Genomic DNA, 21,794 nt, shown 5'->3' with positions numbered 1-21,794 from the left:
TCCTCAGCATCCAAAATAGTCCTCTTTGCTTGTAAAAAGCCAAGGGACGGTGCAGCAGGGGAAGGCCACCAAGGAAGCTAGTAAAGAAGAGACTTCTAGGGCCAGGGCACACCCTCACCATCTCAGCCCCCATGGAAGTTCACGCCTGGCAGACTATATAGCACAGCAGGCTCCCATGTGCTACTCAGCAAGCCAACCTGCTGCTCACACCCCATGCCTGATTGAGGCTGACTACACACAAGAACAGCCTTCATCCCCAGTCATGGCCCTCAGCCCAGGACCCATTAGATTCAGGAGGGCAAAAGTAGAAGCAGCTAAGAACTGCCCCAGCAGGAATGACACCAACAGGCTCACAGTGAGGAGAGGCAGATGGACATCTGGTTTGGATGTGGGGAGGAAAAAAAAAAAAAAAAGATTTTAGCATTTAAGTGGCTCTATCAGTGCAGGGATTATCAAGACTGGGGAGATAAAGAATGGATTATTTCCCAGAGAGTTGAGCTACACCATCTCTCAAGAGGGGTTTCACCTTTAAAGCGCCCAGCAAACACAGCTGACCCTCACTGTACACCTAAACAGGGAAGGGCTGAGAGAAATGATGAGGGGTCTCAGAAGAAGGGCACTAACCACCAAAACTCCCAGGAAATTATGGACATTTGAAAGCGGTTCATGCTCCATCAGAGACTCTTTCCTATTGTCCATATGGCACATAAATTAATGTCACAGAAACTATTTGCCTTTTCCAGGGGGAAAGCTTTGATTGCTATCTCTAAAAACAATGGGAAAATTGCAAAAACAGTAACATAAGACTACAATTTGAATGAGACCATGTAATTCCAATGAGCTGGGACCGTTAAAAAGATGATGGTACACTGGTTGGCCCTCCCCTCTCCTCTCAGGGATGCCAAGATACCACATGTTGTTAGCACAGGCTTAACCAGAGAGGATGCTCAGGTATGTTGATTCCTTTTATCCATTGCACCCTGTGGGGCACAGCTCAGCAGCAGGGAGCCAAATAGCATACAGCCCAGTGGATGGGACACAGCCCATTTCCACCCCCGACCTGCCACCTCACACGTCAGAGCCACCCAACCCAAAGCCCAATGTCTTTGTAGCTTCACCTCCTGCATTTTCTGGAACTATGGGATGCTCCCTACCCTGTGGGATTATTCTCTGCCCTCTAGGTACTTCACTCTCTGAGAAGTCTGGGGCCCTTATACGGGGCTCCGGGAAACAGTCACATGCTAGGGAAGCATTACTTTTTATGGCTCTAAGTGCTTCTGACTGAATCCAGTCCCTGATAACGTAGGCCTCTTAGAGCTGTTCCTTCCCTGAAGCTCAGCCTGTTCTGTCTCGCAGAGCTGACATTCTCTCTCCAGCACAGGAGGCACTGTGAACGAGCTGCCATGGCTTGAGGTCAGCAAAACTCCTTGGTCCCCAGTTGGTTTTCCATCCTTTCCCTCTGTACCCCCCCCCTGCCTGGCTGGTTTCCATGAAGAGATCAGCTGGTTTCCACTGAAGAAGTGTCTGCCTGCCTGGGCCACCATGGGGAAGAGTCTGATTAAGATTCACACCAGAGTCCGAGTTCAGCTGCGGTTGACTAATCATTGCCTTCGGCCAGTGAGTGTGCGCATCGTGAGGATGGGGCCCCGGCTCCAGGGTAGGCTCCTGACCATTCTGCCCCCCCGCCCACAAGAAGCCACCTCTGGGCAAGGCAATCAGCTGGAGTACATCCAAGGTAAAAAAGACTCCTCTGTTTTGCTGTGCCATTTGCCAGCTCCCACCCATGGTACCCACCCTGTCCATCCCAGAATAACGGGCTTGATGAAGGGGTGGTGGTTTCTAGTGAACCTGAAGTTCTATACAAGACTAGCCTGACATAGCAATAATAACCTTACAGGTGAGGTCTGTTGAGGGAACAGAAGACTAACACTGAGCAATTTTGTCTGTCAAGCAATCTACTAAAAATGCATACATATCCATTATTTTATTTACTGAGAGCACCAACAACTTATAATGTGGTTTCTGGTGTCTGTCTGATTTGTTCTCTCTGATGTAACAGCCTTTGCCTCTCTCCTTCCCCAGCAAGCTTAGGGCTGAATTGTAGGCCAAGCTAAGTTTGCACTGAAGTGGCTTCTGGTAGCTAAACTGGTCGTGCTTTGGAAGATCTGGTAGAGTTGTCTCTGAGGAGACAGCCTTGAGAAAGGGTATGAGGAGCCCTGTACAGGGGGTGCTGAGGTTCCAGAGGAACGGGGGTGGAGGAGTGGGTGGGAAAGGAGCTGAACCAACACATGTGTGATCAGGGCCTAAAGGCCTCTGTTCTATCAGGGACTCATTACATACTACCAGGTATATATTCCTCATGCTGCTTATGCAAATGCAGGAATAAGGGAGAAAAACGGGGGCGGGGGAAGAGATCAAAGGAGCATCAAGAGCTCTGGAACAAGGGGCAAGCTCTTAATTTCACATTATTTCACAACAGTTTCTTGGGCAATTGGGACCTAAATCTAAGGCAGGTGTAGGCTGTAGCCTTAATTCATCCTGGCCCAAAATCTAACTACATGATCATTAGCATCAGGAAACAGGCTTGCAGTCTATCCTTGCCTTTCCCATTACCAGCCAACCACATGTCCTTAGGCAAGCTCTGTAACCTCTTGCCTTCACAACTTCGTGGAAAGATGAAAGCACTTTAAAAACTTTAAAACAGACAAACTTAAGATTTTAGCACAGGGGAAAACAAAATACAACTAGGACCATGAGGAGCTCCTGAAAGCAGAATCTGAGAGCTGTAGCAAATACACTGATGAGGAGGTGATGGGGAGTATAGGTGGACAGCAGGGGGCTGCTGTTGCCACCCCCACCCACCCGTTTATAACCCAGGGTTTGTTCCCCTGGAGAACCCTTAACTGTACCTATGCTGAAATAGGCTCCAGCAGGCTAGGCAGGCAGGCTGCCTGGGTACATATGGCTACACAAGAGAACCAAATGAAACTCACTACTTCTGAAAGGTTACTGCCACCTTTTAAGAGAGACCCTTGGGCTTCTGAAGGTAGCCCTGAACTGAAAAACTCCCTAATTAGCCCTAGTTAGGTCAAACCTTTACAGAGCTGGGAACTGGTTCAGTCTTGCAGAAGTCAGGGTCAATTTCAGAGCAATGGAAGGGGGACTGGCTTCTCTTGCCATTGGCCACAAATGCAGGGAGAGCCAGAGCCACTCTGGCACCCCCAAGGTAGCCAGGAAGGGGGGGGCGCCTGGGTGGCTTAGTCGGTTAAGCGGCTGCCTTCGGCTCAGGTCATGATCCCAGGGTCCTGGGATTGAGCCCCGCAGGGAGCCTGCTTCTCCCTCTCCCTCTGCCTGCCTCTCTGCCTACTTGTTCTATCTCTGTCAAGTAAATAAATAAGATCTTAAAAAAAAAAAAAAAGGTAGCCAGGAATGGAAAATGCAGACATTGAACCTGAAACAAGAAGCCATTTCCTTGGGAGCACTGTGATGTGGGCCATACTCGGTGACTCTGGGCCCACATCCTCCAGCCTAGCAGCTGCTGTTTACTTCACAAAGTAACCAGCTTCTGTTTTTCACTACCAGAGACTGAGGCTTGGAAAGAGAGAAATGTTCCATCTGAGAAAGTAAAGAGATAATGGGTAGTTTTAGGGGGCAGAGGACCCTTCCTCCCAATGAATGTAAGATAATTTCCACCCTGACCCAACAAGATCTTCTCAGAGACCACTCTGCACTCGAAGTGTGTAAAGACAGGGTAATTGTCAGCCTACTATGGACCCAGCTCATTCTAAGGTGAAAGAAAGAGAGCTAGCCAGGGGCTATTCCCTTCTCCATCAGAGACCACTTAAGGAAGAGCAGATAGGGTTTTCACATCCCCTAAAATCAGGACAGCTAGAAGTGGGAGGCTGAAGAGACCAGCAGCAGCAATCCAAAAGATGACCTCATGAGCTCAAGGAGCTGCCTGCTGGGTTGTTAGAAGGACATGCAGCTCCAGAATCAGTATTTGATGAGGCCCAGTAAAGCAAAACAGTCTTCTCCCCATTCCTGCCTCTCAAGGCACTCAGCCCAAGAGGGAGACTTGATATCCCTGAACTGTGGGCCCAGCTCTGAATCAGGGATAGTCCGTGATTCAAGACTGTCTTTCAACTGGGGCTAAAACCAGGCCCAGGACATCAAAAGCCAGAAAGGCAGAATCTTTAACAAATCTTGCCAAAACCCTAAATAAAAAGAAAAAAAAAAAAACAAAAAAACAAAAACCTTCCAACCACAGCCACTCTGATGTCTGCTGCTGCTTTTATCCTATTCCTGATACATTAAAACAGTGTAGTGCCACTGCTGCTGACCACATGGGCTGTGCCACTGCTGCTGACCACATGGGCTGCACTAAAATTTCCTTGCAAAATTTTAGTTAACAACCTAAAACAGAATGGGTGTGCCTCCACCAGACAGCAAAGTGTGCACTGGGACCCAGAAAGCCTACTCATATTCCTTTTGCCTTTCCAGGCCTGGAGTCCCTACGGGACAGTGCCCATTCCACCCCAGTGCGTTCTTCCTCCCATGGGGACACCTTCCTGCCTCACGTGAGAAGCACCCGGGCAGACAGCAACGAGCGAGTCGCTGTGATTGCAGACGAAGCCTACAGCCCTGCAGACAGTGTGTTGCCCACCCCTGTGGCCGAGCACAGCCTGGAGCTGATGCTACTTTCCCGGCAGATCAATGGGGCCACCTGCAGCATCGAAGAGGAGAAGGAGTCTGAGGCCAGCACTCCAACTGCTGCAGAGGTGGAGGCTCTTGGGGGAGAGCTGAGGGCCCTGTGTCAGGGGCACGGCAGGCCAGAGGAGGAACAGGTGAATAAGTTTGTTTTAAGTGTCCTCCGTTTGCTCCTTGTGACCATGGGACTCCTCTTTGTTTTGCTCCTCCTCCTGATCATCCTTACCGAGTCTGACCTTGACATTGCCTTTTTCCGCGATATCCGCCAGACCCCCGAGTTTGAACAATTCCACTATCAATACTTTTGTCCCCTCAGGCGATGGTTTGCCTGCAAAATCCGCTCAGTGGTGAGCCTGCTCATTGACACCTGAGAAGGCATGACTCCTCCCGATAACTAGCCAGGTGGACCAAGGAGCCTGGCTGCCCATTCCCAGCAATGGGACCCATCGCGGAACCATCGGCACATGTACCAAGTCCTCCTCTCATGACTCAAAGTCCACAGCCTAGGAGGGTCATTTCCCAGAAGGAAAAAAGAACAGGCTCATGCCCTGTCTAAACAAACTGGGAGAACTCATTTCCTTCAGAGGTTCTTTCAAGAAAGGCTCAGCGACTCTGTTTCTCATCCTTCCAATTTGCAGGATAATTTTTGGTTTTGAATTTTGATTTTTCATAGATGTGTAGTATTTTCAAAGTATCAAATAAAAATTTATTTTACTATTACTGATTATCGCAGTAGTGTCACCTAGCAGATGGGACACTAGCTGAAGACTGGAGAGCTGTTGTCTTCTGTATTCTGCAGGAGCTTTCCTACTGGGCTCCAGGAGACTCAGCAGCGCAGCCTCAGCAGGGCGAGCCAGGGGTCTGGACAATGGGAACTATCTAGGTTTTCTTGCCAGACAAGAGATTTTTAAAAAGTAAACATCCATGTAGAATGATTAAATGGAAAGTTGCTTCTTATGATGGTCTGAGTTGGATTTTCTTTTCCTTTTGTTTTTTTCAAATCTGAGCAGAGTGGGCATCTGAAGGGACCACCGCTACAGCAGCAGCAGGAGCAGGGGTGGGGTAAGTCTGTCCCCTTAGACTAGATCCTAGTGGGCATCACCATGAGTTTTGTATAATGAACTTATTAGACTTCTGTGATTTTTTTTTTTCCTGAAGAACCTCCAGATTTTTATAGTGCTTCAGAGACATTAGTTGAATTCAGTGGTGCCAGAGACAGGACTGTCAGAAATGTTGGACAAAGTGTAGTTAACAGAAGCCAGAGCCAAGGTACCTGAGAAACTGTTGAGATTCGGAGAGCAGTACCTATTTTGTACAACCCCCCACAAAAAAACTATTTCAATTTATATTTTAACAACAAATGTTATTTTCTTATCAATTCATATTTTGTTTTTACTTTATGGATTAAGAAAATAGAGCCTGATGAACTAAACGATGCAAGAAAGAAAGTGATCCTGAGAATGAAAAGCTTCAGAAAATAGAATTCCAAGATCAACAAACAGCCTTGGAAGGGACCAGGAAAAGAATCTAAATAGGCATACTAAAAGATGCCTACGAAAGAAAGAAGGTGAATGTGGCAGAGACCAACACTTAGATGTGGAAATACTGCCCCCTAGGGTCATCCTCTGCATCAGGAAAAGAAAAATTGTAGGAAAGCATTTGCCATGCTTGCTGAGGGAAGCTGTGGAAGCATGCAAAAGCACAGCATGTGAAGGGTGAGTGTGGGGTCCAAGGCCCAAGCTCTGCAACTCTTAACCACCACTCATAAGATCTTGTTTTCATCTCAGGGAGAGATTGCTAAGTCATCTGGGGCCTGAGGACTCATTTGAGGATGGTCAGTAAACATATTCCTGGGAACCCCACAACAGTGGAGCCACTAACATCCTATGATGTTGGGCGGCCCCAAATGCAGAACAAAATGAATCACTTGTAGATTTGCTCTCCCCTAGTTTGTCCCCTGAAATAGCAGAATCATGTCCATATACAGAGTATAACAGCTGTTGAATTAACAAGGGGTGTGGGGTGGGGGAGTGGATTGTGTAATTTTAAATGCCCTTTCATCTAGACCAGGGGTTGGCAAACTTCTTCTGTAAAGTGCCAGATAAAAATATTTATTTTGGTTTTGTGGGCCATACTCCATGGCAACTACTCAACTCTGCAGTGATAGCACAAAAACAGCCATCCATAGGTAATACATAAACAAAGGAGCATGGCTGTGTTCCAATAAAAGTTTATTTTAGGAGCTGAATTTGGACCACAGGCCATAATTTGCCAACCCCATCTAGACAATAAAACTGCTCCTTACCAGTAGTATGTTAGCAGAAAGAGGGCTGGCTCTGCTCCCATTCCCTACTTGCTACAGATCCAGGACCATTTCCCAGTGGAGACACTGGGGTTGCTTGTATAAAGGGTGCTTGAACAACCAACCAGCAAAGAGGTAGCTAATGCCAAGATGAGCAAGATTAAGTGTTGAAATGCTAAAACTCAGCCAGAATCTAAGAATGGAAGAGGAATGTCTGATCATTTCCATACCAGCAACAATTTGGGCAGAATTAAAATCATCTATTTACCAAGTGACAAGACAAACTGAGGGAGATCCTAGTAAAAATTAGGGATCACTTAGAACCAACTAGCCACTGCCACTTGTCATCTGCACAGGAAAGGCTTTACTTACCACAGGACAGAAGTGAAAAGTAGACTCAAAGATGAAAAGGCTGTCAGGAGATAGGGGGCTGGTTGTAACCTGGATATCTACTGTCTTATGCAACATAGCAGATTATCTTTTAGTGTAGTGTTCCTACCTCAGTCTGTAGAATATGGTGTTTCTATGCAGTGAGTGATAGCCTTGACACTGACCTTTCATAGTCACATTAAAGAAAGATGCAGTATTCCATTTCCTGGTATGTTACTTGTGTCTAGAGTTCTAACAATACAATAGTCCATACCACTTCCAAGAGCTGGATTTTGCTCTCTGAACAGAACTTTTGGGTTATTCTTTTCCAGGGCTTACCCCAGAAAATACAGATAGTAAAGTTTCCTTCTATTTGCTTTTCAAATAGTGCTTGAATAACAAAACTCCTTTGTTGGTGACTAGTCTTTTTTTGGTATCTCCCCATCATTAAACATCATTGTTCAAATTTTTAACCTGGTTTTACTGTGTTCCACTATGTCTCCCATTTTCTCTCAGAATTAGTTTGATCTCATTGTAGAAAAAAAAAATAATGGTTTCCATAGCTTCATCCATCAGAGGAAATAAAACTCTTACTAAAAGATAGTGTACTGCATCTTTAAGCAGTAGAAGGTAAACTACCTGCAAATGTGAATTTCTTAGTTTCATTAAAAAGTATAATTGTTAACCTTTCGTGTGCCAAAAATTCTAAGTTACATTTTCCTTCAAAGCAATGTACTTTTTTCTACATATGCAGTATGTAGTTAGCATAAAATCATTGGTGCCATGAAAATTATTTTTTAAATTAAATAAATATTTAAATATCATGGAAGAGTGGACTCTTTCTTTTTTAACTGACAGCTTGTCTCACTTTTTCCTCCTTAAAGTTACCAACACGTAGATAAAAAGATAGATACCCAGGGGGATTTATACAACTGACTACTTGTTCATGAATGATCATTTGGCTTATATCCATCTATTATCCTTGTCCCTCCCCCCAAATAAATACTATTAAGAACTTGGAAGCTGTAATAATGGAATGATTTTAGAGATGAACTGGACCTCATTTTTCTCATGAGGAAAACCAAAAAGTGATTTTCTGAAGGTTACAGAGTTAGTCTTAGAACCCAAAAGTAGAACCTAGATGGTCCAGGGTTCCTGGCTGGCTCGGTAGGTAAAGCATAAGACTACTGATCTCAGGGTTGTGAGTCTGAGCCCTACCTTGCGTAAAGAGATTAGGCACATGAGTCTGTCCTCCCCCCTTCCCATGTATGGTAACTGGCTGAAAAGATTTACATCTTTGGGGGCGCCTGGGTGGCTCAGTCGTTAAGCGTCTGCCTTTGGCTAAGGTCATGATCCCAGGGTCTTGGGATCGAGCCCCGCATCAGGCTCCCTCCTCGGCGGGAAGCCTGCTTCTCCCTCTCCCACTCCCCCTGCTTGTGTTCCCTCTCTCGCTGTGTCTCTGTCAAATAAAATCTTAAAAAAAAAAAAAAAGATTTAAATATTTGTATTCACAGCCCTCAAGCTCCCTGTTTTCCTGGAGAACTGCCTTTGCAAAGTCATCTCTGTGGAAAGGAAACTCAAAGACCTGAATACCAAAACAGGACTGAATCAACTCAGATTTTATCAATTCTCGATCATTTGTAGTCTCACCTACCTGTCCACCTATGACAAGAATCATCTCCTTCCTCCTCAAAGTCACATAAGAAAGGCTGAGCATCTCAAAGAAAATGATTCAAGTGGAATACAGAGCTTACATACTTAAGGGATATCACAAAGCACAACCTAAAAAAAAAGTTTATCCCAAAAAGAGAGAGCAATTGTAATATACAAATAATTACAGAAGACACACAGTTTTAAGCAAGTCTCTGGGAGAAGTACCTTTCACAACAGATTACAGTTTAAGGATGTCCTAAGGGAGACAACTTTATGTGCTTTCTAGATTTAAACAATTACTCCATTATAGAGCTTTTCACTGAGAAACAAGTCCCCCCCACACTCTCCTTCCTTCCTGCATTGCCTCAGGAAGACACTTTATTAAGTTTAATTAAATATAAATAGCACAGTTTATGAAGCTAAAATGGCAAAAGAAACCACAAAAGTGAGAAACATCAAGAATTTGCTAACATTTATTGCAGAAACCAGGCAATTATGACCAAGTATTCAAAGCTTAAAGGATGGTGCTAATTTCAATGAGTGTATTTTTCAATATTGTTAAAAAAGTTCTCACAGAAGTTGCCACCCTGGAACCTGTGAGATGAAGTGGTATCAAAAAGGGAAAGGAAGCCTTAGAGGCTTCATTTACTATCTCCAAGGCAGTTTAATAGAAGTCAACCTCACTTAGCTTTACTTTCCATTTCATAAATTAATGTTCCATTTCACTTACCAATTCCTATACGCCTATCATCAAGAAAATAGAGAACTCTTGTTACTTATAAACACTCACAACCTACTTAATAAACTAGGCCTCAAAATTAGACTTAACCTCTCATTACAGAGAAGGAACTATACATGTCATTTTATTTGTGATATATAATTTGAGAAGATATTTCCTCTTAGAATTCAAACATATTGCCAAAAACAATTTACAACAACAGTCTTTCAGTAGTAGTTTGGCAATGAAGAGCAATGAAAAAAGTCGGATAGGTGCTATCACACGGTAATGTTAGTCACTGAGTTAAGTAGCTACCTTCCAACAACAAACACATTCACATTGCCCTAACTTCTGGGGGAAAAAAAAAAGTTTACGACAAAATGCCCAAAGTGGTTTATCATAACATTTCCCAATATGAATTAGGAATGAAGGTATTCACTTAATAGGCTAATGAATCTCCTCTGGAGAGTTTAAAGACAGGGACAGAAAAGGGTGTCTGGGATCTTCTAAAGCAGGAGCTTTCACTTCTTTAACTATGACCCACAGTAGTACCACAGTAATAAAGACATATGTTTTACATCAGAATATACATATGCATATACACTTACATATATGTATGCACATATTACTAAGTTTCACAAAACAACACTTACTCTAATTACATTTATTATTCTTTACTATTTCTTTCCTTTTCCTTTTTTTAAATTTAAAGGCTGGTCATGGCTACATTGATTTCATGTGAATAGCTACAAACCACAGTCTGGAAAACACTGGTCTGAAGGCAATCTCACATTGGATAACAAGGGTCAGGCAGATCCAAACCCTGTTCCTAGAAGCCCTACAATTTCTTGGCCATGCTTCAGGAGCCATCTAGAGGAGGTAAAAGGGTCAGCACACAAAGACCCAGGTCCCTGTCCAAATGAACTAAAGCTCAATAATTATCTTAGGATTTCGCTTTTAATTTAAAGGCAGGAAGGGGGGAAAAAAGAGTTCTCCATTAAAAAAATTAAAAGTTTCAAAATCACTAAGTTAGATGACTTTTCAGGATCCCTTCCAGTGTGTAAGTCTACAAATATTCACTCCAAACCATGAAATAAACCACAAATCCAAATATCACTACAGAATCAAAACCATATCATTAAACCAAAAAAACTTTTCAAAGCTTTGTAATTTATAATGCCAGAATTTCTCAACATACTGCCTGATTAAAAGTGCTGAAGCCATCACAGCCTCCCCTCAAATTCCTTCCCCACCCTAAAGAAACAACTTAAAAGGCTTCTCCCTTACTAAACATGTTAAGTATGTAACTGTATACATTCTGCTTACAGTTCTTATTAATAAAGCAATTTTATATTCACTAAATAGAACATATTAAAAACAGGCCAAGCCACATGAATTACTAGCCTCCTTAGACACTGATTAATTTGAACAAATTGGTGTTGCTAAACCAAACACTCAGCAGCTTTCTTAATTCATAAAAACATGTATCTTCCCACTGGAATTACCTCCAGCCAAAATATACCGAGTTGGGTGCATAGTGTTGATGGAACACACAGAGACAAGGCATTCTCCACCAAAAAAAGAATGCACCTGCTTTCCTGTCTCATGGAAGATTTCTACCCGTCGTGGATGAGCCATGCTGCCAACTATGACACAGTCTTCTTGTTTAGGGTCCCACACAGCCTGGAATCTGGTCAGCCATCGCCCAGTGATAGTGTTGTGCCTAGTGAAAAAAACAATTTTTTTAAAGGCTAGTGTTAAATAACTTAAGGCAGCAATGGGCAGAGGGTAAACATGGCATTGCTCCTAAATGCTGGTTTTCTCTGCCAAGTTTCTTTTCATCAAGTTACTGAGTTACCATCAGCCTAACTTCATCCTTCATATAAAAGTAAAAATCAGGACAGAGATATCTTCTGTACTTCTGAATCTCCACTGCCAACTACAGTGGTTGTACTCAGTGGATGGTCACTGTCTATTAAAATAGCACCTTTTTTGTTCACTATTTCTTAGCTCAATGGACTCCATGCCCTCCCTGTTTTTACACATACAAAATAGAAGAAGCCCTAGAAGTAAACAATATACAATCTATGTTATTGCCATTTTAATAGGATCTGTAATCCCATATTTGTATTCCCCTGATAACCAAACCCTGAAATCACTTTATATTCCATACAACTTTAAAGTAAAAAATACATTTGGGGCTCAAACAAGACATCACAATGGAAATTAGAAAATATATAACAAATGAAAAATGAAACACAACATAACAAAATTTAAGGGATGCTATGAAAGCAATAGTAAGGGGGAGATTTATAGCAGTGAATACTAAAAAAGAAAAGATCTCGGGGTGCCTGTGTGGCCAGATAAGCGTCCAACTCAATTTCTGCTCAGGTCATGATCTCAGGGTGGTGAGATCAAGTCCCATGTCAGGCTCCACCCTCAGCAGGGAGCCTGCTTCTCTCCTCCCTCCCCACTCGCGCTCACTCGCTAAAATAAATAAATCTTTATAAAAGGGGGGGGCATGGGTGGCTCAGTCAGTTAAGCGTCTGCCTTCAGCTTAGGTCATGATCCCAGGGTCCTGGGATGGAGCCCCACATCGGGATCTGCTCAGCAGGGAGCCTGCTTCTCCCTTTCACTCTGCCTGTGTGCTCGCCCTCTCTCTCTATCAAATAAATAAAATCTTTTTAAAAATTTAAAAATTTAAAAATAAAAAGATCCCAAAATCAACACACTACACCTCAAGGAACTAGAAAAAGAACAACCTAAACCAAAAGTTAGCAGAAGGAAGGAAATGAAGATTAGAGCACAGCTAAATGAAAGGAGAATAGAAAAACAATAGAAAAACACAATACTGGTTTTTTGAAAAGATCAACAAAATTGATAAGCCCTCACCCAGATTGAAAAAAAAAAAAAGAAAATGCAAGTAACTGAAATGAGAAATGAGAGAGGATATTACAACTTACAAAAATAAAAAAGGATTATAAGAGAATAGTATAAACAATTATATGCCAACAGATTGGTTAACCCAGAAGAAATGGATAGAATTCTCAAAAACATACAACTTACCAAGACTGAATCATGAGGAAATAGAAAATCTAAATAGTCCTATAACTAAGGGGATTAAAACAGCAATCAAAAACTTCCCAAAAAGAAAAAGCCCAGGATCAGACCAGGATCAGACATCTTCACTGGAGAATTCTACTCAACATTGAAAGCATTAACCCAGGGGCGCCTGGGTGGCTCCGTTAAGCATCCAACTCTTGATTTTGGCTCAGGTCATGATCTCAGGACTGTGAGACTGAGCCCCACATCAGGTTCCACTCTGGGTGTGAAGCCTGTTTAAGATTCTGTCTCTCCCTCTCCCCCTCCCCCGATCCCCTCTCTCTCCCTAAATAAATAAATAATGCCAATGCTCATCAAATTCTTCTAAACAACTGAGGATAAGGGAACACTTCCAAACTTATTTGAGGCCAGCACTACTCTGATACCAAAGCCAGACAAGGACCCTACAGGGAAATAAAATGACAGACTAACATCCCTAATGAATACTGATACTGACAAAATACTAACAAAATGAGGCTCCCTGCTCAGCGGGAAGCCTGCTTCTCCCTCTCCCACTCCCTCTGCTTGTGTTCCCTCTCTCACTGTCTCTCTGTCAAAAAAATAAAATAAAATCTTAAAAAATAAATAAATAGGGGCACCTGGGTGGCTCAGCCGTTGTCTGCCTTTGGCTCAGGTCATGGTCCCAGGGTCCTGGGATAGAGCCCCGCATTGGGCTCCCTGCTCGGCAAGAAGCCTGCTTCTCCCTCTCCCACTCCCCCTGCTTGTGTTCCCTCTCTCGCTGTGTCTGTCAAATCATAAATAAAATCTTTAATAAATAAATAAAAATACTAATAAAATGAGTTCAATAGCACATTTAAAGGATTATACACCATGACCAAGTTGGATCTATCCCTAGAATGCAAGGATGATTCAACATACAAAACTCAATTGACATAATATACCACATTAACAGAATAAAGGACAAAAACAATATGATCATCTCAATTGATGCAGAAAAATCATTTGACAAAATCAATACCCTTTCATGATAAAAACATTCAATGAACTAGGAACAGAAGGAAACTATCTCAACATAATAAAGGCTATATATGAAAAGCCAAGAGCTAACATCATACTCGGTGGTTAAAGACCAAAAGCTTTTCCTCAAAGATCAGGGAAAAGGCAAGTATGCCCACTCCTGCCACTTCTATCCAACATACTATTGGAAATCTGGAAGAACTAAAGACACTAATCTAAATTCCAGGTGTTGACAACTGCACAGGTAGCCAGATTCTGAATGTGAGGCATAGCCATTACACCAACAAGGATTTGATAAGGGGGACATTCTGAGCAGTCACTTGATAACCAATTAGACAAGAAAAAGAAATAACAGGACTATAACAAACTCAAAAACTGTACACCAAAGGAAACAATCAACAGAGTGAAAGACAATCCACAAAACAGCAGAAAATACCTGCAAATCATATATTCAGTAAGGGGTTAATATGCATAATATGTAAGGAACTCCTACAACTCAAAACAAAAATGACCCAATTCAAAAGTGGGCAAGACTTGAATAGACAGTTCTACAAAGAAGATATATAAATAACCAAAAAAAATGTACAACATCACTAACCATTACAGAAATGCAAATCAAAACCACAATGAGATATTACCTCACAACCATTTAGATAATCACTAATAAAAGAACAGAATGATGAACATAAAGAGAAATTAGAACCCTGATGCACTGCTGGTAGGAATGTAAAACGGTGCAGCCCCTACAGAAAAACAATATGGAGGTTCCTCAAAAAAATTAAAAAATTCCTCTTCCTTGGTAATATCCAAAAGAATTCAAAGCAGGATCTTGAAGAGATATTTGCACACCCATGTTCATTGCAGCATTATTTACAATAGTCAAGAGGTAGAAACAACCCAGATGTCCATCGACAGATGAATGGATAAAGAAAATGTGGTATATACATACAATGAATATTATGCAGCCTTAAAAAAGGAGGAGGTCACATGCTAGAACATAAGTGAACACTGAGGACATGATGTCAAGTGAAATAAGCTAGTCACAGAATGACAAATACCATGATTCCATTCACACGAAGGATCTAAAGTAGTTAAAATCACAGAAATGTAAAGTAGAAAGATGTTTGCCAAGGTCTGGAAGGGAGGGAGAAGAAAGAATCAATGCTTACCGGGCATTAAGTTTGAAAAAAGAAATGAAGATGGGAAAATTTGTAAGAAAGGAAACAAACACACTTAAATGTAGCCTCCATAGACTATAAAATGCATGATGTAACAACATATATTGCACACTCTGGTCCCAACTTCATAAATACTGATAAAGAGGGATGTCTAGAAGAAGGCAGTGACTAAAGTTGGATGTAAAATACATACATTAAAAGTAGCAGATTCAAAAGAGGGTAACCAGAGAAAGTAAGTGGGAAGGTAGGGAAACCCTTTAAGCCCACAACAAACAGGTACAAACAAAAGAGCTTTAGATGGCCTCACAGCAGGTAAGAGGTTACAATCTTCTTTAATAAGATAACATGAGTAATTCAAGTTGGAATATAGTCATTCACCTTAACCAAAAATAATCACCCAGCTGCAAAGAACAGCTACCAACTAAAAGGGATTGAACCCTTTAAAAGATACAGGGAACCTGGAAGCAAGAACCCTTCTGGACAGGATAGGAACTAGCAACCTGAGACATTTAAACAGTGTAATACAAAAATACAAACCTTTTACATCTCTTTGACAATCAGATGTCTAATGTGTGCACTCCAACATATAGCTAATAGCAATCCAGGGTCTACATTATTCAGCATATGGAAACCTACCTGATGGTAGTGAGCAGAGGAATCTCAGAGGATATACAGCTGCTGTCAAAGATTCTGCAAAACAAAGATCAAGAACAAAGTAACACCCTTTTTACTGTTTCTTAAAATTTTTCTGAAAGAAAATCAGTGTATTTAACAAGTTTTTCATTGGTTCATGACATGAAATATGATTGCTACTTTAAAAATATATAGAATCAGGATTTAACAAGCTTCAGCTAATACATTTAACAAAAATTACAAGAAATATCATAAAATTCAGTGCTTTATAGTTTGGTGTAGAAATAATTTATTTAAACACTATTATCCCAAATTTAAAATGCACATTATAAAGTGATAATCTGGATTCTATATTGAGATTCACAATAATTATAGATCATATATAAAGGGATGTGGTCTGAAAATGTACAAATAACCTAAAAGTTTTTGCACATATCAAGAGCAATTTCCCCATGAGACTCACTAGTTGAGGGACTGAACAGTGTCATTCCCAGATGCTGGCAAGACTATGACTGACCAGTAACCACGGGGAGGAGTTCTTGTGGGGTAGCTCGAAGAGTCCAGAAGCCTCCACCAGGTAAAGAAACTAACTACATCACACCACCTCCCCCTTCTTCTTGCACCTAGCTATTCCAGTGTAGTTTCTTGGCACCTACAGCTTACTGCCTAATGAGATTACTAGAAAGCTAAATCACTAACAGCTAATGTAAACTCTGCAGTGCAAATGAACAGGAATGGTTAAAATAGGTAGCTTCTGAGACAAAGAAAACTGTATGGGCTAGAAAGGGGACAATGTGCTGCCACTGTCTAGTGACTAAATCTCTTAATGCACCCTGCTCGTAATGCTCACAGACTTTACTAGAAATTGGGCACAGTTTCTAGTAAACTGTCACAAAGTGAAGACCATGCTCTTCCCAACAGAAGAGTCTAACAGAAATTAGATGCCTTTCTAAAGCTTGAAAGTATACATTCAACAGATACTTGCTGAATGAATAATGAATGAACTCCAGAATCACTTATGGTAAAACTCATAAAATGACAAATGCTTATAATGCTAAGCAAAATCAGGGATTATAGAAGAGAACAAAATCATTTCCTCTGTGGTTGTATTAACTTCTCTACATTTCTTTTATTGTCATTATTTTCTATTTTTGGTTCAACTGGTTTAGATTACATTTTTAAGGCCATTTTTAGGAAGTAGCTATAGAAAGGTACCAAAGCTAAAACCGTAAAACTGTATCCAGTGGTTTGTATAGAAGCCCAATTATTACTATCTTTCCTGCCTGCCCATGGCCTAGGGCTCTGCAATTTCCACTGAGCACTTCATGTGTAGGGTAGACCCCACTAGCCCCAACCTAAGAGTTTGTCCCTATGTTAAAATTATCTTTCTTCCAACATATCATAAGCCTGGTTTTATTGGGACTTCTGGGATCATTCAGTGCTGAAAGGGAAGCCTGACATCTACCCCCTGGGGTACCTACAGACCTTCCCTGCCAAACTCAAGGAAATTTCCAGACCCCAAAACTGCTGAAAAACCTTTAAATACAGGTTATTGATTTGGCCAGGAACATAGAAATGGCTACAAGACAATAAAACTAACAATTTAATAGGGAGCAGTAGTAAACAAAGCTACCAGTTTACACTAGCTACAGACTCTTTAGATTCCTTAACAATGCATTTCTGGGTGGCTCAGTGGTTAAGCGTCTGCCTTCGGCTCAGGTCATGATCCCAGAGTCCTGGGATCTAGGCCTGCATCGGGCTCCCTGCTCCGTGGGAAGCCTGCTTCTCCCTCTCCCACTCCCTCTGCTTGTGTTCCCTCTCTAGCTATCTCTCTGTCAAATAAATAAAATCTTTAAAAAAAAAATGCATTTCTATCTCCCCAATTTACCTCAGCTTACAATCAGCACATGTGGTCACTACTCTGTTACCAGTAAGAGGTGAAAAATAGGCAGAAGCGATGCTCTTTGTGTGTTCAGTCAAAGAAATCAAAGGCTGGCTTCTCCTGGGATTCAGGTGCCTTGTATCATAAATATGAATATCCCTGTAAGCGGAGGAATAATTCTCAGTGTTGGCACAGTACATGTAGTGAGCTCTCAAACACCGCTGAACATAGACACATAGAATACTCATTACATTGAAGAATACTCTGATTTGTAATAATTTTACAAACACTGTATAGATTAAAAATTAAATATTAGAAAAATTCCATAACTACAGAATATATATGAAGCCAGCGGATAATACTGAGACAAAATTCTAGTTGGTTTTCCAATCTCTCTGAGAAAAAAATAAAAACACGGACCAAGTTATAGGTCACATATAACTTTTTTTTTACAAGTGTTTTTTTAACTTTTTTTTTTAAAGATTTTATTTATTTATTAAATAAATATTTAATTTAATTGACTGAGCCACCCAGGTGCCACATTATTTGAGAGACAAAGAGTATATAAGCAGGGGGAGAGGCAGAGGGAGAAGCAGACTCCCCACTGAGCTGGGAGCTGGACATGGGGCTCGATCCCAGGACCTGGAGATCATGACCTGAGCCGAAGGCAAACACTTAACCATCTGAGCCACCCTACAAGTTTTCTTCTCAAAAGACTAGAAGTAAATTAATATGGGGGCGCCAGGGTGGCTCAGTCGGTTACGCATCTGCCTTTGGCTCAGGTCATGATCTCAGGTTTCTGGGATCAAGCTACGCATTGGGCATCCTGCTCAGCAGCGAGTCTGCTTCTCCCTCTCCCTCTGCCCCTCCCTTCTGCTCCTGTTCGCTCTCTTTCAAATAAATAAATAAAATCTTAAAAAAAAATAGTAAATGCACATGATGTCAAGGAAAACAAAAATGTGTTTTTGCTTTAATACTTTGACTATTCATTAAATCCAAAAGAATCTTTTTTTTTTTCCAAAAGAATTTCTCTTTAAAAAAAAATACTCAATAAAACCTCAATTGTTTGTAGAAAGAAAAATTATTTAGCTATATGGGTATCACAGAAGTCAGATATCTTTGACATCCAAACTACAGCAGTAGTCCCTCAGGGAGCCTGGGTGGTTCAGTGGGTTAAACGTCCGACTCGTGGTTTCAGCTCAGGTCATAATCTCAGTGCTAGGATCAAGCCCGGCATCGAGCTCCACACTCAGCAGAGTTGGCTTGAGGATATTCTCTCTCTCTCTCTCTCCCCTCTCCCCCCGACTCTTGCACTCACTCTCTCTCTAATAAATAAATCTTTAAAAAACAAATAAATAGAACAGTATTCCTAACTTTAAAAGGCATAAATCACAAAACTTTATGAAGAACATACCTCAATCCTGCAGTGATAAAATATTGTCTATGCACTGGGTGGACATGAACAGTTCTTATTTTGCTCAAAGAAGAATTGATAAGTTTCTCATAAGAAGTTCCAGGTGTCCGTCTATCTACCAGTGATATAGTTCCATTCCAGTGTCCTACTATTAAAGTGGAGGCATCTTCTCCCAAGAAGTCAAAAGAGGAAAAGCTACTTCTTTCATCTCTATATACCTAAGGATACAAATAACAACCAACATATAAATTATTTGGTAAAAAAGTTATAAAACACTTTACCTAATAATTTCATTTATCCTCCCATCATCCCACAGAAAGCACAGGGCAAAATGATCATCTCGTTTTACAGAGATGGAAACTAAGGCACTGATCAGCTGTGAGACTCACCTACAATCAAATGGCCCATCCACCCATCTCAGGGTTATATGCCAAATCTCTTAAATCCAATAAACCTCAGCTGCAGATCTATTCTGTGACACTTACTAGGAAATGAACTAAATGTGAATTCTACCCAACTGAAATACCTTAATATACCAAGTAATTTTGCCAACTAAGTCCAAAAACATGGCCAAATGCTCATCACTCACTCACTCTTGGTAGAAGTATAAATAAATAAATAACAAATTTCTGACAACTAATCAGAGTACACCTATCAAAATATTTAATGCTTGTACCCTCTGACCCAATAATTTATCTAAGATATATATAAAGATGCCTATTGCAAGACAACCTATAATAGCAATAAGAAGCAACCTAAATGTCCACCAAAAGAGACCTGTTTAAATAAATGATGGTACATCTCTACTTTGAAACACCATGCATTGCTAAAAAGAATGAGACAGATTTGTACTACAATCTGTCCATACTACCAAGTGAAAAAAGCAAGTTGCAAAAGTGTAGATAGTATAAATCCATTAGCGCAAAGGAAAAAAACTCTACCTCCATATGCTTGTAAGTATATGTGCACTTTCTGGAAGCATACCTAACCACAATTCTTAACACTGAATCACTAGTTGCTAATTTTTAGTTTTTATAAAGTTATACATACTATTATAAACTGAGGTTAACAAATTAATATACCAAAGGTATTACAACCCCTGTACATTCAAAAAAGCCCCAAATGAAACCTGAAGTATTCATATTAAAATGGCTAAGTGCATGAGCTTAATTGCAGTGGAGTCAGACAGACCCAAGTGAAAATTTTAGCACTGCCATTTATGTCCCTGAGCAAGCCAATAAACCTCTTTACCTCAGTTTTCTCAACTGTTAAATGGGGATAACATTACTTATTTCATAGGGTGTTATAAGGTTTAACAATATATATATAAAGCACTCTCAGATTAATGCCTAACACAAGGTAACTATTCCTTCAGTATTATCAGGGGCACATTACTTATACATGGAACAACATGGATGAATCTTAGAAGTATTATGCTAGGTGAAAGAAGCCAGACATAAAAAACTTCATACCATATGACTCCATTTATCTGACATCTTGGAGCAGACAAAATTATAGGGACAGTAATCATATCAGTGGTTGTCAGGAGTGTGGGAAGGGGGAGGGGACTGACTACAAAAGGTCACAAGGTGATTTTTTTCAGGTGATGGAAATTTTCTGTATCTTGATTGTGGTGGCAGTTACATAGGTGTAAACAATTTGCCAAAACTCATAGAACCATATACTTAAAAGGATAAATTTTATTGTATATAACTTACACCTCAATAAACCTGACTTTAAATATGTAAGTGGAGAAATTTTACAACTCAGTACTAAAAAGATAGATAACCCAAATAAAAATTAGGCAAAGAATCCAACATTTAGAGAAATCAACAGTTCTCTAAATAAATACAAAGGGCCAATAAGCGGTGAAAAGACACTCAGCATCATTAATCATTAGGGAAATGAGGTTCAAATCATAATGGCATATGACTTCATACTCACTAGGATGGCTACAGTCACCAGCAGTAAGTGTTGGCAAAGATGTGGAAAAACTGGAATACTCATATATTGTTGGTGAGTATGTAAATAGTGAAGCCACTGTGGAAAACAGTTTGATAGTTCCTCAAAATATTAAACAGAGTTACCATATGACCAAGGAACTCCACTCCTAGGTATATACCCAAGAGAAATGAAAGCATATGTTCACACAAAACTTGTACATCAAAAACAAAAAAACTTGTACAATATCCATAACAACATTATTTTCAATAGTAAAAAATGGAAACACAATGTTCATCAACTAATAAATGGATGAATAAAATGTGGTATATCCATTCAGTGAAATATTATTCAGCCATAAAAAGGAATGAAGTAACGACACATTCTACAACATGGATGAACTTTGAAAACATTGTTATGTAAAAGAATGCAGTCACAAAACACTACAAATTGTGAGATTCCATTTATATGAAATGTCCAGAAAGGTATATACTGCCTGGGTGGCACAGTTGGTTGAGAGGCTGACTCTTGATTTCAGCTCAGGTCACGATCTTGGGTTCCTGGGATCGAGTCCTGAGTTAGGCTCCATGCTCAGCACAGAGTCTATTTCAGGATCTTCTCTCTCTCCTTTTGCCTCTGTCCCTCCCCTTGCTCATTCATGAGCTCCCTCTCAAATAAATCTTTTTTTTTTTTTTAATTTGAGAGAGAGAGAGAAAGATTGAGAGAACAAGAGAGAAAGATTGAGAGAGACAACACTTAACTGCTGGTGAACCATTATGGTTTGAACCTGCTTATTGAGTGGGAGGAGGGACAGAGGGAGAAGCAGATTCCCGGCGGCGCAGGGAGCCCGATGTGGGACTCAATCCCAGGACCCCAGGATCACAACCTGAGCTGAAGGCAGATGCTTAATTGACTGA

At 40.9% G+C, this 21,794-nt stretch overlaps 2 protein-coding genes across 14 annotated transcripts in view; one reads left to right on the top strand and one right to left on the bottom strand.

Annotated features, from left to right (window-relative positions):
- Positions 1 to 6,460, top strand: part of FRMD5 (FERM domain containing 5) — a 304,534-nt gene extending 298,074 nt beyond the window's left edge. For 3 of the 11 annotated variants that reach the window (XM_073876919.1, XM_073876918.1, XM_073876916.1), the window contains 2 exons: positions 1,382 to 1,735; positions 4,501 to 5,603. In XM_073876919.1, the coding sequence (XP_073733020.1) occupies positions 1,382 to 1,735; positions 4,501 to 5,078 (932 nt within the window). In that variant the 3' untranslated portion in view covers positions 5,079 to 5,603. Of the gene's footprint in view, positions 1 to 1,381; positions 1,736 to 4,500; positions 5,604 to 5,717 lie in introns of those variants that run through there. The other 8 variants (XM_025884560.2, XM_025884557.2, XM_073876922.1 and 5 more) reach the window with 7 other exon arrangements.
- Positions 6,461 to 9,488: 3,028 nt separating this feature from the next.
- WDR76 (WD repeat domain 76) overlaps positions 9,489 to 21,794 on the bottom strand; it is a 54,026-nt gene continuing 41,720 nt past the window's right edge. For all 3 annotated transcript variants that reach the window (XM_025883835.2, XM_025883833.2, XM_025883834.2), the window contains 4 exons: positions 18,937 to 19,154; positions 17,529 to 17,681; positions 15,644 to 15,697; positions 9,489 to 11,472 (listed from right to left, as the gene is read on the bottom strand). In XM_025883835.2, coding sequence (XP_025739620.2) covers positions 11,217 to 11,472; positions 15,644 to 15,697; positions 17,529 to 17,681; positions 18,937 to 19,154 — 681 coding nt within the window. In that variant the 3' untranslated portion in view covers positions 9,489 to 11,216. The remainder of the gene's footprint in view (positions 11,473 to 15,643; positions 15,698 to 17,528; positions 17,682 to 18,936; positions 19,155 to 21,794) is intronic.

This window comes from Callorhinus ursinus, unplaced genomic scaffold (assembly GCF_003265705.2).
Source record: "Callorhinus ursinus isolate GAN/ISIS: 27379988/994484 unplaced genomic scaffold, GSC_fseal_2.0 scaffold25, whole genome shotgun sequence".
Lineage (NCBI taxonomy): Eukaryota > Metazoa > Chordata > Mammalia > Carnivora > Otariidae > Callorhinus > Callorhinus ursinus.
The sequence above is the reverse complement of the archived record's forward strand: the minus strand, read 5'-3'. Positions and strand labels throughout refer to the sequence as shown.